At 41.1% G+C, this 17,500-nt stretch overlaps 1 protein-coding gene across 3 annotated transcripts in view; it reads left to right on the forward strand.

Moving 5' to 3' along the window:
- The window catches only part of LOC147012989 (GDNF family receptor alpha-2-like), a 39,046-nt gene that overhangs the window by 2,626 nt on the left and 18,920 nt on the right, over positions 1-17,500 (forward strand). For 2 of the 3 annotated variants that reach the window (XM_085854410.1, XM_085854411.1), the window contains exons 2-9: positions 1,593-1,649; positions 3,168-3,285; positions 10,737-10,852; positions 11,402-11,473; positions 12,166-12,544; positions 13,126-13,235; positions 15,378-15,509; positions 16,501-16,667. In XM_085854410.1, coding sequence (XP_085710536.1) covers positions 1,610-1,649; positions 3,168-3,285; positions 10,737-10,852; positions 11,402-11,473; positions 12,166-12,544; positions 13,126-13,235; positions 15,378-15,509; positions 16,501-16,667 — 1,134 coding nt within the window. In that variant the 5' untranslated portion in view covers positions 1,593-1,609. The remainder of the gene's footprint in view (positions 1-1,592; positions 1,650-3,167; positions 3,286-10,736; positions 10,853-11,401; positions 11,474-12,165; positions 12,545-13,125; positions 13,236-15,377; positions 15,510-16,500; positions 16,668-17,500) is intronic. The other variant, XM_085854412.1, reaches the window with a different exon arrangement.

The raw sequence follows: 17,500 nt of genomic DNA on the forward strand, positions 1-17,500 counted from the left end.
ATGTATAATATATATATATATATATATATATATATATATATATATATATATATATATATATATATATATATATATGACATGGGGATGAATAAGCTGAACATGAGCTGAATGACACACAGCAAGAAGAGGAAGGGGAAGTATGGAATGGAACAGAAGAGGAACAAACTAACCGACAACTAACAAACAAAAAGGCGAGGGAGAGGGGTGGGGATCACAATAACTTGGAAAAAGGGAGCGCTTGGGAATGGGGTCATTTGGTGTCGAAGAGATCATGGAGGATGACATGAGGTAGTGGAAAACAGTTGTCTTCATGCCCTGGAGGGAAGAATGGGACTGAACAGACTGGGGAAGTTAGTTCTACAGGTGAGAGAAAAGATGAACAAATTAGTGGAGGTGAGCAGTGAGCCTGGAAGTTGGGAGTTTAACAAGTCTTGATCCGTCCGAAAACTGTTTATTTTCTCGATGAGTTAAGAGAAGAAAAAGAGAGAGAAGAAGCCTCATTTTCACGCACGTCTCCAGATGCATAGGACTGCCGAGGCAGTTTCTCCTTGACTTGGGGGCACAATCCTGCACGGTTTGTGTTCTCCGACGAAGGAGATTGGTTGCGTTTAGTACATATATTTATATCCATACATCATGATATTATATACTGGGAAGGCAATGGCAGACCACCTAGAATACACACACACACACACATACAACCATTTTGCTGAAGTTGCCTTGTGTTCCGATGTGGATTTAGGAGAAACGTCAGTTGTTTACAGTGTTTTGTCGTTTGTGAGGAATTCCCGTTTGACTATGACAGTGCATGCTAAATATGAGCGGCTCACATAGAGCTTCAGCGAAGTCAAAGCTGTGTAGGAAGGAGCACAGTGACATTTTATCATCCCACAAAAAGCTTTGGCACTACTGATGGCAGCGGAGTTTTTCTTGGCATTTCACAGTATTCACATGGAATGAAGTTTCTAGTTGCACAAACCAGAGTTTTTATTTAATCCACCCCCCCCCCCCAAAATACACTGCTCTTCTCCTTCCTGAACTTTCATGCTCTGAGAGCGCCACAGTGATCTACCCTACGGGCGGGTACCTTCAATTAGACGAGACTGGAGCCCCTCTATTCGGCCTCTAAAGGATGCACCATATGCAGCCCATGATGCTGTTTTGGAGTTTCGCTAATATGACAGCAAATCTCACGGCGAGATGAGTATCTTTATGGACTTCTCTATGATGCTGCTGTACATTTCGAGCTGATTTGCTTTTAAATAATTTGGTGCTGGATGAAAGCATTAGTTCGCCAGGGGCATGGTTTAATAACTCGTCCATTCCACGATGACATATCTCAGCAGGCTTTGGACATCCGTTCTGTCTCATGACACGGACGTGTGGGACATGCTGCATTATCCCCCATGTGCCAGCCATGCCTTTTGAGTGTCTGACTACAACTCCCTCTGAGCCAATGAATAATGCATGGCACACACATCGTTCTCAGTTTGCAATTTCTGAAATATCTCTGAGCAATATTGGAATAATTAATAATAATCATCAAAATCATAATAAATTGCTAATAGTGGAATGGCTTTGTTTCGTTCCAGATCGATGAGAAGACGCTATGTTGTTGCAAGTTGTCCTTGTGGTTTTCACACTATCAGGTATTAAAGGTGAAATAACAGACGTGAAAACCTGTCTGATAATTGGCTCCAAACGCTGAACTTCTTAAATGCCATGAGTTTTGGGGTTTCACAATCTTCAAGGAGGTTGAGTGAATAAACATTCACAATTTAATGACAAAGCAACCCATTTCCGCAACTACTGCACACGCCACCACCCCTTCCAACCCACCGCTCCTTTCCACTCCACAGAAGGATCTTCCATACAGTAACGTGGGTTGTTCAAAATATTCTTGGAACAAGATGCTCACGGTAGTTCAAGACCTGCCAACGTTTTATTCACATTCCTCAATTCTTCAATATATGGATTTATGATTAGCAATATAAAAAAGTAAGAGGTTGTGATGGGGAAGGGTTCTCGCAGTATTGGGTCTGAGAATATTTTGAATGCCATGAGTACATTTCTCTGGCACTAACCGTGGTACTGTGAAAACGATCATCTTGGTCGTGCTGGGCGCATGGTTTGAAAAATTTTTTTTGGACCGTACGTGTGTTTTCCAATTGCAATTGCAGATTGTTGCGTGAGAGAACCGAGTTAGAGAGTTTGTATCAAAGCATTTGCATTGCACTGTCGGTAAGGGAATAATTACAAAACAGGAGTAATAACAACCATACAAATCAATTTGATAATTATATTAAACACCACACATCCATATCCAAAAATATCCAAAAAAAACAACATATATATATATATATATATATATATATATATATATATATATATATATATATATATATATATATATATATTCTCAGCAGGTCAAAGGTAATTCCCTAAAATATTTCCCTACCTGAAAAAGAAATGCATATCCAATAATTGACGTCGTCACTAATGAATAACCATACCAGCCATGCATAACCTTTCGGTCAGGGAAGGAATTTAGATGTCGATCAGAGTCACGGCACACTTTTTGTATTTTTCAAAATAAATCATGGGATGTTTAATGTCCAAGGAAAATGCTGACAGACCAAAAAAGTGGCCTTAATGTCCCCTCCGAGGGACGGCATAATCACTGATGCAGCTCCCTGCCCACGAAGCACCAGGCACAGTGCTGGATTAACCAATAGACAGACAAGGCATGTGCCTTCGGGCCAGCCAAAAATTATTTTCACATTAAATATTTTGTTCTTGAATCGGTTCATCTTTTGTCTGGGGTCCATTTCCATGAGCCCGAAATATAATTTAAAATTTTCAGGCCATTCTCTAAAATTTCAAAATGTGCCTTAGGGCCAGCCGAGGCACTGACCAGGTGGACAGTGTATAGGTAGTGTCAAAGAATCTAATCCAGACCAAATGGCTCAAAAGTGAGTCCACCACCTATGAGCTGTCTCCCCCCAACTGCAATTAAGGTTTCCTCTTGAGGTGCAAATGCCATGATGGAAAATGATTGTTAAAAAAAGAAGAATATTTATAAACACGGCGAAGGCTAATCAACTTTTGATTGATGATGGTGATATGAATGAATAAGTTAAAATCCATTATTTATGAATGAATTGCAGGTTTGGTGGATTCCGAGCAAGACTGCGTGAAAGCTGTGGAAAGCTGCAGAACTGACGAGGAATGCACGAAGAACTTGGACACCCTCCAGGGCTGCCTGAGTGCGCAGGAAAAGAGCAGGTACGCGTAAACCAATACGACTGCACAAGTGTGACCAATTGGTTAGTGTGGAAGCATACGAGTAAGGTTGGAGCCTGACCTTGGAACTTACGGTAAGCTCGGTTAAATTAAGTCAATCGTTTATTTTGCTTTGCACGTGTGCGCAACAAGAATTTAAAAAGAGCCTTTCCGCAGTTGAATTGGCCAGGTGAGCAATTTGAGAGTCGGTGGATGTTATTTGACTTTTGTTTTTAAACCACCAGGATGTGCAATGTGCATGTTATGGTTATGAATCCAGCTTTAGTATCCATCAATTTTACTCTCTCTCTCTCTCTCTCTCTGGAGACCAAAACATTTCTCACTGACATCGTTATCATTCCCCATTATTATTCCTGTGACCAGATATTCTCCTTCTAGGTGGTGGCTCACACAAAATTGGATGTTGCAGATGTCCAAATTCCTGTCCTTCTTCACGAGAGGTCATTTACATCATGTACGTCTTGCTGTTCTAAAATTCTTCCTCGATGGCGGGGGAGAGGAAAGAAACCCCCAAAAACCCCAATAGCAGTTGAAAGGTTTCCACTGTCATGGGTAAGCTTTTATAGCTTCTCAATCTGTGCAGACTACAACGGGTCTTCTGGGCTTCTCAACAATCCCAAATCGGACTTCGCAATCTTGTCTCTCACTTTTCTGAAAAGTGGAAAATCGAATCATACATATGACAGACAAGAAACGGAACGTTGTGTTTTCATTTGTCCATCGCATTATAGGATAGCCTACAGGGGAAGGTTTTACAGTCGTGTTTACATCTGTCTAACTAATTCAGTCGATAATCATTTCTGCACTGAATTTGTTTGAACTACGGAAGTGAGATAGTATACCAGTATAGGTCATCATCAGTTCATTTCATGTTCAACACATGGCGGGTGGTTGGCATCATTGTTGGGGGCACGGCTCCGCCACCAATTCAGTGCTCCTCCTCGGTTAGAGCTGGAATTTGTAATTTGTTCATGGTGTCAGAGATAGCTTGCCGACTCTTCGCGAAGGACACTGTAGGATCTTTGACATCCACCAACTAATGCTGGCAGAAATGATGCCCAGTTTAACGTCCATCCAAGGGACGGTGCTTACATTGACGTTTCATCCTGCCTGCAAAACACCAGGATACCAGTTTGTAGCTGTGTCGGGATTCAAACCTGGGTGAGACAGTTCACACGTGAGTATGCATTCCTCTCGGCCCCTGCTCTTCATTGCACGGCCCGCGAGCCACTGGCGGCTCCTGGTTGCTTAAAGTGCGGCCGATAATACACAAATGTGAAAACACCCCATCATAATCTGCCATAAATGCTATCAAATTGACCCAATGGTTTCAAATGAGTGTACCAATGTGAAGCATAAAATAAACGTACCGACATCATGATATTATATGGTTGCAGTCTACAAACGATTACGCTTGCAGCGCAGTTAACCACAACAAAGAGGAGTATGTGGAGGTGGGGCCTAATAGCGGCCATTATGGAGTCCTGCAGGTGGTGTGGCGGCTCTCACACTGATGACTTATCGGCAAAAGTGTCCCCCCTTCTAAAACAATAGTGAAGATTGCTGGTCGTGGCTCTCCTGGCAGCCTCATATAGATTAAGATTGATGCGATGAACTCTATTGAACTGAAAAAAAGATCAAAGTCGTGCCATGATGCTCAATAACTAATCGTTGAACGTGACTGATACGAGAGAGAGAGACTTGGTATAAAGAATGGAGATCGTCTTGGTTTTGTGCATTTGGTGACAGAGGATGGTTTATAGTGGGCACCGAGGTCTTTCCTGTAAGTTTAATGATCACCCCTTGGCCTTTGTCCTGCTGAAGTCCTTCAGATAGCAGTGTGTTCCATCAAGTGGATGGGCGATATTCTCCTGTGGTATGGCCACTCAGGCAGTCTCCATTTGGCAGTAAAAATGCACTATCGTTAGAGAAGATCCGGGAGAGATGCAACAAACGTGTCCCCGATATATGAGTTGGAAAATCTAGAGAATTATTAAAGCATGGTGATCACTATCTTGGCTCAAGGACATTTGACACGTGAACAGGTACTGTCCCGCTGGAATATTTTGTATTTTGTCTATCACAGCAAGGACTCAACTAGTAGATGTCAGGTATCTTCAATCTACCAATGTGTCGTCATATTAATTTTTGCACATTAAGGCATCCTACATGTTGGTGCTGGGTTGTCGGTCTAGTATGGTAGCTTGAAGGTATCCTTGAAAATGAAGTTCTGCATTTGGAAAAAAAAAACACAAGGGAGGCATGGATGAATTTCATTTGTGTTTACATGAGCAGGAATTGAAGAAAGGTCTGATGTGAGTCCGTTTGAAGTAAAAGTCCATGTAATAACCAAATATGTGATGGAGTTGACCCAGGTGTGGTGAGCACCTTGCTATGCAGTAGTGAAGTTGCTGTCTCTATGGCTATCCATCAAAAGCAGCAATGCCTGGTGTTGGCTCAGTGGTTAGGGTGGTGGCTTGGGATCCTAGGGTCCTGAGTTCAATCCCCGTCGGCCGCTGAATTTATTCACCAAGGGGTTGACTCAGCCTGTCATCCTTCTGAGGTCGGCGAAATGAGTACCAGTTCCAGTGTGTGTACTGGTAGAGGGGCACTGCATCAGCGACATAGTCACGCTTCAAGAAATGATAGCGACCCCGGCAGCGAAGCTGCTATACGCCCACCACCACCAAAAGCAGCAATCATCTCATTAATTTGATATTCAGAGAAACGAATGAACCTGAACAACAACTTCAAGTTGCCTCTCTCATTGGTGATTCAACGTCGGAACTAATCTTGGATCTCACCCTGCCTCTCCTGTGGGGAGTTTTGTTGATAAATCCAATTCTAAAAGTTCAGATTATTGATACGAGCATGTCCCAGGTATTGAATGCAGGTGGTCAAACATGTGATGCCACAGACATTCACATGGTCACATGACTAAGTAACATTGCAGGACATGCTTGAATAAATCTGCCAAATTGGAAATGTCTGCCCTGACTGCCATGGGGAAGGCAGTGACAAACTACCCAGTGTGTTATTTGCCACAACACTGCATTGGCAGTATCTAATCTCTTGCCATAAGACAATGATGGTTAGAATCCGAAGGCCCATGAAGAAGCTTGGAAACGTATCATATGTCGGACAATGATGGGAGGGTCAGTTTATCTTCCACATCAAGGAGCATGGGTTGGCCTGTCTCAAAACCCCATTTGAAACTCTGGCTCATGATGTTCGGATCCCAGGTTCAAATGCCAAATGCTATGATCTATCCATTGTTTACTATCATGTCCTTGTAGTTTGTGTGAAGGTAAACAAAAGTGTTCTGATGTCTTTGTCCTGCATGCAATTTATGTAAAAGGTCTACTGATACACCTGAGCTCGATTGGAGGGTGGGGGGGGGGAATTGACAAATGGGTATAGCACAGTAGACACCCAGCGCTTTGAACAATGAATCAAGTAACAAGGACCGATTGACAGCTGGGTATGTCACATGAAACAACTAGAACGGCACTTGGTAAAGTACATACCTCCACCACGCTGAACACTTTAGGTTTTATATCCTACTGATAAACCAGATCTGCATCCGGACTTTAACGAAGATCGAATCGGTTTGTTTTTGTCACCTACCCAAGTTATGTTTGCCTCATGTTGGCTTAATGGTTCGGGTGGTGGGTTTGGGATCCGAGGATCATGAGTTGAAATCCCCCTCAGCTGTTGAATCCCCCTCAGCTACTTGGTTAGCTTGACAACTCTGCAAAATATGAAGGTCAAGATGAAGCTCAGGCTCTTGGAGGAGGTGGGGTTGACTCTGCCTGTCATCCTTCCGAGGTTGGAAAAATGAGTGCCAGCTTGCTGATATCCTATGTTGGAGTGATAACCCATCCAAGATTGTGGCCAATAGGCAAGGAGACTACTTACACAGCACTGACGCTCTGCACAGAGTATGGTCCCGATGGATGGATGGATCCAACTTATCCACCAAGTTTTATCCGAATCCGTCCACAACTTTTTGGAATTTCATGCTTTGTATTGTTTTTGTCCAGACCTCTCAATTGTGAAGAATTACTGAAAAAAAAATCTCGTAGCTGGATCCGGATTCAGATCTTCATCAAAATTTAGCCAATTCGTCCTCGTCAAACACACAATCTTTTCCACCAAGTTTCATCCAAATCAGTTCATAACATTTTGAGCTATCCTGCTCGCAGACAAACAAACAGGAGTGAAAACAACCTCCATCCTCCTTCAGTGGCAGAGGTCACAAGTTCTAGGACAAGGGCTGATTAGCAAATCAGTGTGGAGAAATCATAGATCCCATCCTGTTGGGGGCAGTGGAAGAATTTCCATACTGAAGAATAATCATCATCCTCCAAGACCTCAGGCAAATTAAGACAGCCTTGTTGTGAGTTATGATTGAATCGTCTTTCTCCGGTGGCTGGTTTTCCACGGCACCCTTGAATGCTTTGCACAATGAACAAAGTAAGGCATGACACCAAAATTCATGATACTTGGTTAGCTTGACAAGTCTGCAAAATATGAAGGTCAAGATGAAGCTCAGGCTCTTGGAGGAGCTTGTATACCTATCACAGGAAAATCAGGACACCACCTTGTAAATTGAAAAGAAATAAAGGACAAACATAATATATGAATTATATGTATGTATGTATGTATGTATATATATATATATATATATATATATATATATATATATATATATACATATACACACACACAGATGCATAGATACCTTTTTACGGAGCTTTGAGAACAGAAAGAGATGGTTGGATAACTGTTGTTGTTGGTGGAATTCGAAGTTTGTTTTTTTTAACTGATAGTTATGCAAAAAATTATAATTTTTTTTCTGCAAAAACTAACTTTTAAACTGTACTAATGTATTTATTATTTCTGTACTGCACTAACTTTCACATCTGTCACGCTTCACATTAGAAAGACAAACTGCAAGTTCGTACTTTAGTTTGTGTCATTGGCTACATCGTCCATGCTCGTGTTTCTTAAGCTGTTGAGTCGATTCAACAATTTGTCACTCGTTGAGTTATGAACATTGTCACAACTTTACTGTGCATCATTGATTAAAACAAACAAACACAAAAAAACCATACTAAATCCCACTAATGACATACAGATACAGGTCAATTCATACAAAAATAAATTTAATAAAAATCCTCTGGTTTGGTCTGTCTAGTTCTTCCACCTGAGCATTCCACCTGCATTGTTATTCAGATATCGACTGGATGCTCAAGAAGAAGCTGCAAGTGCCATCGAGGAACGTTCTCATGTCATCCTCCATCTTGACCGATGATGCTTTCTACCCCTCATTAACCCCCTCGAGTTATCCAAACTCTCTTACTCACAGTTTACTGTATCTTCCTCTCTCTCTCTCTCTCTCTCTCTCTCTCTCTCTCTCTCTCTCTCTCTCTCTCTCTCTCTCTCTCTCTCTCTCTCTCTCTCTCTCTCTCTTCACCTCCTTTCTTTCATTATTCATTCCCTTGCTTGTTACATCTGCCTGTTGTCCCACTGTCTCTATGTTGCCCTTCCTCCCTGAGTCACATTATCTTCGTGCTCTTCCATGAGCCAGGACTTCATCTACAAAAAAGGAAGATGAGCATAAACACCAACAGTGCAGCTCGAAGTCCTTCAGAGCAGGCATTGAGCCATTTTTTTTCTTGAAATATGAATGGTAAATTTGTAAATACAAGGGGGGGGGGGTCCAAAGGTTTCCTTCCTCCCCCCCAAAACATGATAAATATTCCATCAGCAAACTCACACCGACTGCTTGGAAGAATGTGATACTACTCAGAAGTTACATAGAAAAGGGACTAATGTCCGTGCTGAGTTTCGCTTCTGTAAGATCATTTTTAGATCCTCGTGGAGGATCTCGAAGTCTTACTCACGTTGTTGTTCTTCTGCTTCTTCTTGTGGACTTTTTTGCTTCACAACCCAGAGTTTTCATTGAAACTTCCTGAAACTTGGCATATATATATATATATATATATATATATATATATATATATATATATATATATATATATATATATATATATATATATATATATGTATATATGCAGAAAGCCCACGCGCAGGCAGTAACCATCTCAGATTTTGGAAATTCTTCCTAGAAAAAAAAGTTGACGTCATAATATCTCCGCTAATGGAAATCGCCTATACCATTATCTCCGAAACTAGGCAAGCTGTTTGAATTTTGTTTGCGGGAATCAAGCCGGGCATTAGCACAGATAATAATTTATCGTAAACCTGATACATCACAATGACGTCATATTCGTTTTTATGACGTCATCATTAAGAGGACGAGGATCTTAGCTCATTTGAGCTTGTTACATGGTTGGAGGAAAAACATTTTGATTTCTTCTCATATCCTACTTTTCACAAGAACTTGATCCTAAATTATTTCAAATTCCCTGCATGTTTCAAGAGTGGGATTGAGTGCACAGTTCATCATCAGTGCTCTACATGGTCTTGAATCACCACCCTCACCCCTCCTCCCCAAATACCTTGCCCTGAATGGGAAATCATAACTGAAAACCTGCATGTTGATCAGATAAAGTTGTGATTAAACAATGAGTGTTTTAATTGTGCAACTTGGAACAAAATCGGGGAACCGAGCTCCACTAACAATGCTCGGTGAGGTTGCACCATACCGACAGAACATGTGTTATGTACCAGGATAAAAGCACTTGGTTTGCAACACAACCTGAAATGCATAGTCGTCTTCTTTGTTCATATGCAGCACAAGGTTGTGGGGTAGCATCATTGGCTGAAGGTCTGGCTGTGCCGCTGATGCAGTGCCCTCTGATCGTTAGGGCAGGAATTTGGAATTTGTTCAGGGTGCGGGTGATAGCTCACCCACCTTTCACGAAGGGCAACTTGGGACCTTTAACGTGCACCAACGAATGCTGGCAGAAGGGGCACTTGTGTAACGCCCATCCAAGAGACAGCACACATACATTGGTGAATCACCCTTGCATGTGAAACACTGAGATGACAGTTTATAGCTGGGTTGACATTGAAACTCAGACTAGACAGCTTAGAGGTGAGAGGATGGACTGCAGGTACGCACATTCAGCCATAAATGCATAGTGACATGCCTGTAGAGCTCATGCTTGCAGCTAAAAACGATTTATTGACTCGTGCTTGCAGCTAAAAACAAGAAGGTTCTCAAAATGGTGGCTCAGACACAACTCTAAAAGCAAAACCCAAGGCAGACAGACGTCGCTGGTAATTAAAGTCTAATAACGTCTCAAGTTTCGTCGTAAAAGGTTTGTTCTTTATAATGGGAATAACGATCCTTTCGGTGATAAATGTTGGTGATCAATATGTAATGTGCGTTGGTTATTACGGAGACAATTACGCTTATCATTGTGACGTTCGAATGTTAATGACGATTTGTAAATGTGCAGTGAGTGTGCTGAAGCTCTCCATGCACTCCGTGACTTCCCCGTGACTGGCTGTACATGTTCACGAGGGGATGAAGAGATCACCTGCCTCAACCTTTTCTGGTCTATCTGGGGGAACGGTGAGATGATGATCATAAAAATTATGATAATTAATAATAATAGTCTGCATGGAATTTCATTTTTGATAAAAAGTAACATATATGCTATATATTGCAAATGATCAACTTTTCCTTGGCCTCCTAGTTGGTTACTGGGTCTTTGTAAACATACTAAACATGGATATGGTTCCAGAGGATGAAAATTAGATGATAGAAATTCCATGAAAGTTTTTACTAAAAATGCTGGAGACCTTATTTACTTATTTTTTGCCCTTTAAGTACTTTAAAATGCAAATATGATATGGATGTATGTTTTTACATCAAGCATAGATCTGAGTTGTTGAGTGGGTACAAGCATGTGATGACTAGACAAGTGGTTGTTTTTGTGGTGGCCACATGAGAGGGAATGGCAAATGAGTGGATAAAAGGAAGATGGACACATGGACTGATGTCTGACAAAACAAAATAGAACCTCTTAAGTTACAGATTTTTTAATTATTATGATCAAAAAAAAAGATATGGTTGAAAATATTTCTTTCAATTTGCCTTTTGAACTAACTTGCCTTGCAGATCAATTAGTCAGTCCATATGACTACACCAGAACCAGCATAAAGGACTTGGTTGTCCCTCACCCTGGGGCAGGTATGTACTGTTTTTTTTTTATCTTGTTCAACTCCCATAAGCCCCCATTATCTTGGCAAACCCTTCTTGCAAAGGACTCCATTGTGATTGGATTTCACCTCGAGAAAGTATTTGTGGATCATGGGATAATTTAGTCTGAGCTGATTTCTGCAATATGTACAAGATGGTTTCCAGTTAATCTGATGCACATTATATTCTAGATGATCATAAAAGATAGACAGGCCGCTCGCTAAAGGTTTGTAAAGCGGTCGTGGCAACATCTGGCAATTGCTCTGGCAAGTTTTGCCGCTGCTGTGCAAAGGATTCTGGATATTTCAAAAAAGACTGTGAACAGTGTCTTGTGTTGGGGAGGACAATTGTGTCGACTGAAGTTTCTGGTGAGCAAAACGTGAAAGCAGCAAAATATTTACAGGACATTATTGTAAACTTCAGCGATGCACGTTTCTCTAAGAAAAGTGTCCTTGGGTGATGCAAGAGGTTTTCAAGCATGTGAAAATCAGTGCCGGTTAACCTCAAACATATACATATGTAATCATCAAACCTATATGTATGTAATCCTGAACTTTCCTTTTCTGATATTATCTTATTATGTACATTGAGAAAAGTTCAGGATAAGCTAGAACCACCCTTGTATGCATAAATTATAGCCTTGTTACAAAACTTGTCTTGGCATTTCATATTTTTTGTCACAGTGAGCAACGATGCCTGTTTGGATGCCACACTGCTCTGCAATCGAAATAAAAGTTGCTCACAACTACGTACCGATTACATCGTGGCCTGCGGTCCTCGAGCTCAAACCCGGCCTCCAAGGGGCGCGCAGGCCCAGCGTCCGTTGTGCTTCCAACATCGTTGTCGACGCGCTCTGCGCTCCTTTGTCACCCGTGCCCCATCAGCCCTCTCCATAAATCTCTTCCTTTGCTCATGTAGTGGTGACAGCATGGAGCGATGCCGTATGCGCAGGCACAAGTCCATCGTCCCATCGTGCTCACATTCACCTCCTCGTGACCTACACGGCAGTTTCTTAGAATGCCCTGAGCTTCTCTCAAGCTGTCAATCGAATCATCTTTGTCGGTGAGTGCTGCTTATAGGACTTCTGGAGCCTCAATGTGGAATAAACCTGAAAGGATTATAGACTGTAAATCCACTATTGAATTTGCTAATTGATATGTTTGTGAAAACCCAGGAAGGATGAGTCATTTGATAATGAAGAAAATGTAAAAATTTTGATCAAGAAATGATAATTGCTTCACAGGATCAAGAACTTGGCACCTGCGTCAGTTGATTCACCAGGGTAGCTAATCTCCCTTTCCGGGGAACATAAGCCCTTACAAAAATTTCCAATGTACGTCTCATGGGATTTTATATGCGTTTGCTAAGAAACTCAAATCGTAAGAGGTTTTCGTTAGAGAATGAACATGATTGCTCTTTGAGGTTTGCTAATTTGTCACAGATGACTGTTCAGGTTGCCAAAGGGTGTGTTTTCCCTCTCGAGGTATGATGGCTGTATAAGGTTTGAGGATCCGTGACGTGTAACAGTTAAACCTAAACACTGGAATGCTGGATAAAAAGTTTTCATTTCCTGACTATTTTGTTTTCTTTGCATTATTACCTTTTCATGCCTATATTTTCTTTTCTTTTTTTTTACTTTAAAGCTCCCGCTGGGTGGATTACCAAATTCACTGCCAATCGGATCTGAACCACTTGACCAGATGCACGAAGCGCAGTCACGCGGCATGCCTGCATTCCTTTGTCGGCCTCATCGGTAAGCTTCACTTCAGAGTGCAGGTATTGCTCTGTCTTAGGTTTGTATACTTGTTTATTTTTACCCCTTTCTCCCCACATCCCTTAATAGTAACAGGTAAAAAAAAAACTTTGGTCAACTGTTTTATAATTTAATTGTTTTACTAGTTCGGTCAACATCAACCCTCTTTTGCTACAATTTCCTCTCCCGTGTGAATAGGAACTTTATTTTATTCCTGAACGAACATTTTCTGGATGGATTTCAAGATGCATTTCAACAAGGATTTCAGGATGGATTTCAACATCTACAGTTTCTGCAATTTCTGGAACTATGAGATGTCAGAGTTGGTAATGCTGAAAAATCCAACTGTAATAACATCAATTAGTAAAATTGGGGAGGGGGTGGGGGAGACAAATACATTATTGTAGGGCGACAACGCTAAATTGACCGAATCTCGTTCAGCTTTGTTATTTTTGAAAAGGCTGTGGTCATCCCAACCTGTTTTTCAAGTAATGAAAATCCAATAAGAGTACTAGGTTAAACACTTTGGGAAATGAGGTGCTGATGATATTTCTGAGCATCAGCTCATCGTCAAAACAAAGAGCAGTTTAATAGAAACACTCATAGTTTTCCACCGATCGCAGTTCCATGACGACAAAACGTCATTCACATTGCCTGCTGCGATAAACATAAGATCGCCTTTTAGTTTGAAAAGCATCTTTTAAAGAATCCTTTGAATCATGATTTTTGTTTGCATTTCCAGAACACGGACCACACTTTTCAGATTCCGTATACTTTTGTAAGCGGTTTGATCCCGGCACTCATTGTTTGGAACTCGTCTCAATTCTCTATAACAAAGCATCTGCAAAAAGGACACTTTGAATGATCTTTTTTTGCACTTGTAGAATGCAGACCACACTTTCCATATTTTGCACACTTTTGCAAGCAGCTCGATATTAACGCTCATCGTTTTCCACTGATCACAGCCATCTATGACGAACCATCATTCAAACTCCCTGCTGCAATAAGCATAGGTTCATCTCTTAGCTTGAAAGCATCATTTGAAGGAGCCTTTAAATCATCATTTTTGTCTGCACTTCCAGAACGCAGACCACACTTTCCATATTCCGTGCACTTACCACGACAACGCAAACCCGCTAAAACGTTTTGTCACTTTAACCACTTTTGACAGATCCTTGTCGTTTTGATGTTCTTCTCAGCAAGTGCATCACTTGATCAAATTGCTGATGGAAAAAAAAAAACACCAAAAAAACCCCAAGTATCTGTGAGCTGCTTCTCCGATGTGGAAGGATGGCCATTTGTGGGAATTAATGATGAACCACCTGAACATCATGTGGCCTTAAAATCTGCTAGCCCTTACATGAGTACATGGCATTAATCATTGAAAAGCAGCATTCATTATCGATTATTTGACTGTACCAAGTCCATTTGATCGCTTGCTTCCTGACAGTGACACCCACACACAAGTTGAACATTCCTCAAATATTCTCAGTGTCATAGATATTGTGGCATTCACCTCAAATGATGCAAATTTCTTACCATGTGCAAGGCATTTGTTCTTGGGGCATACAGAAGTGAACTATATAACTTATTGATTAACACGCATAAGCGAACACTCCAACCCTCAGAACTCCGATCCATTGTTGAACTACGTATTGCAGTATGGCCGTGAATATTGATGGAAATTCGTTAGTGGTATCTATCTGCCCTTTACTCGGATGTGGAAAACGAGGACCGGTATATCATAAATGACTGATTTCATTTTTTGTTCCTATTTATGGAAAGAGATTTTGCAGCAAAATAGGATCTTCTTCTGTCCGACGCATTCCAATAAAGTGTCACCTTCATAATGAAAAAAACGACACTGTTGGCAGAGGAAAGCCTGTTAAGTTATTGTTCCTATCTGGCAACACGTAGCATCCACTCATCTGGCAGGATGGATAGAGTGTTTGCATTTGCCGTGCAGGACCTTTTCGATAAGCACCAAATATGCTCTGTGGTTTAACACAGACTTTCCAATCCATAAGTACAGTTGTGAGTAAATGCATTGATGATTAATTTGGGTAATGACAAATTGATCTCTTTCAGAGGTTGCACATTCAGCTGTTTTCTAAAGAACTATGGCTTCTGTCGATCTTCCAGGTACAGAGATCGGGCCTGAATTTGCCCAAGGTGGAGATGAGGTGCGACCACCGTGCAAGTGCGAGCGCAGTGCCAACAAGGCAGATGCCTGCCGAGACATTTTGCAGATGTTCACACCAAACCCGTGTCTCGGTAAGACGTTACTTATTTATTTGCTCATTTATTTAATTGCAATTCGTGTATTGTAGAGTTTGCACTTAAACAGTTGCAAAATATGACGGCAGCAAAAAATCTTGTACAAAACAGCTTCCTGTGTTGCTGCTGCTGCTGCTGCTGCTGCTGCTGGTGGTGCAAACATAAAGTGGTAAAACCTTAAAGTAAATCTAAACTCTGACTTTGCATTCACCCCAGTTTCATGAGCATCATATGAGTTTCCTTACAATGACATTAAAAACAATAGGAGGTTATTAGGTTGGCAACCATTGCATGGAATTTAATGGTCCGAAGGTTGCTTGTCCTTATTAAAACTGAGCATTTAGCAATGAAGCAGCACGTACCATTTTCAGTCTTTGGTATGACTCGGCCAGGATTCTAATCACCAACCTCCCACACTCAAACTGGATGCTCTAATCATGACACCACAGAGTCTCACGGTGCAATGATTATTTTTGATCTTTGACAAATGTTTTACATGTATGATATGCCGACCACACTGATGCACCACGAGGACGTAAACCATGTGTGAATGGTTTTCGAATTTGAACCAGAGTCCTCCCTTTCCCTCGAGATCCTGGTAAATTGCTCATTTCAAGTGAAAGTTCAGAATGCATGTTTAAACAGATAGTCTTTGTGATCAGGGGACAAAACACAGAGATCTCTCTCTCTCTCTCTCTCTCTCTCTGAAATGTATTTTTCTTTTAATAATTGTCCCCACAATTTCTGCACTCGTGTTCTGGAGAATGAAGAATATAATTGATGTTACGTAATTTGAAAGTACAAAAGGTTATTTTGAGGACAACAGTTTGTGGAAAGTTTACTATTTGTGTGAAACCTCATGAACGATGGTAGTGAAAAACATCCTCGATTATTTTTGTTTCCCATGAAGTAAATGCCCAAAGTCTTGCTGTCTTTGTGAATGTATGCATCTCCCGCTTCTCTGATTGTTATCACTCGGTTATTTCAGAAAGTGCCATGCGTAGTTTGGCCGATCCAGACTATGTGGAACGTCAAGTGACCACCATGGAGACTTCCCATTGGCCAGATGAAACTTCCTCCAATCCTTCTCTTGTTCAATCAGTCATAACGGCTTTGCCAGCACACTTTAGCATGATGAATACATGTGGAAACGAGGTGCGTCCGGTTGCCTACACACCATTGAGGTTCAATTATTTGGTCTGATTGAAAATAATTTTCCTGTAGGTTAAGGTTTGTAATAATTTGAAGCAATTTTAAGTTATTTTTTTTCTCTCCGAGGAAACTTTCCATATTTCAGGGAGAGAGAGAGAGAGAGAGAGAGAGAGAGAGAGAGAGAGAGAGAGAGAGAGAGAGAGAGAGAGAGAGAGAGAGAGAGAGAGAGAGAGAGAGAGAGAGAGAGAGAGAGAGAGAGAGAGAGAGAGAGAGAGAGAGAGAGAGAGAGAGAGAGAGAGAGAGAGAGAGAGAGAGAGAGAGAGAGAGAGAGAGAGAGAGAGAGAGAGAGAGAGAGAGAGAGAGAGAGAGAGAGAGAGAGAGATATATATATATATGTATATATATATATATATATATATATATATATATATATATATATATATATATATATATATATATATATCTTCTTCTTCTTTCGGCTGCTCCCGTTAGTGGTCGCCACAGCGGATCCTCCGTATGATCCGCATAGTGATTTGGCACATGTTTTACGCCGGATGCCCTTCCTGATGCAACCCTGGTCGCCTCTTACGACACAGGGATATTATATATATATATATATATATATATATATATATATATATATATATATATATATATATATATATATATATATATGGATACAAACAAACACAACATAATAGTGACCGAAGCTTTTCGTGCTGCACTCTTCAGGGTAAAAAATCACAGCAAGTGAAGGAGGAAGTGAAGGCGTGTGCTTTATACCCATGTCTCAATGAGGTAGACGCTGATTGGTTCAACTGTAATGACGTCATGGT

The sequence above is a fragment of the Eptatretus burgeri genome, chromosome 14 (assembly GCF_056783735.1).
Source record: "Eptatretus burgeri isolate ZD-2024b chromosome 14, Ebu_testis_v1, whole genome shotgun sequence".
Taxonomy (NCBI): domain Eukaryota; kingdom Metazoa; phylum Chordata; class Myxini; order Myxiniformes; family Myxinidae; genus Eptatretus; species Eptatretus burgeri.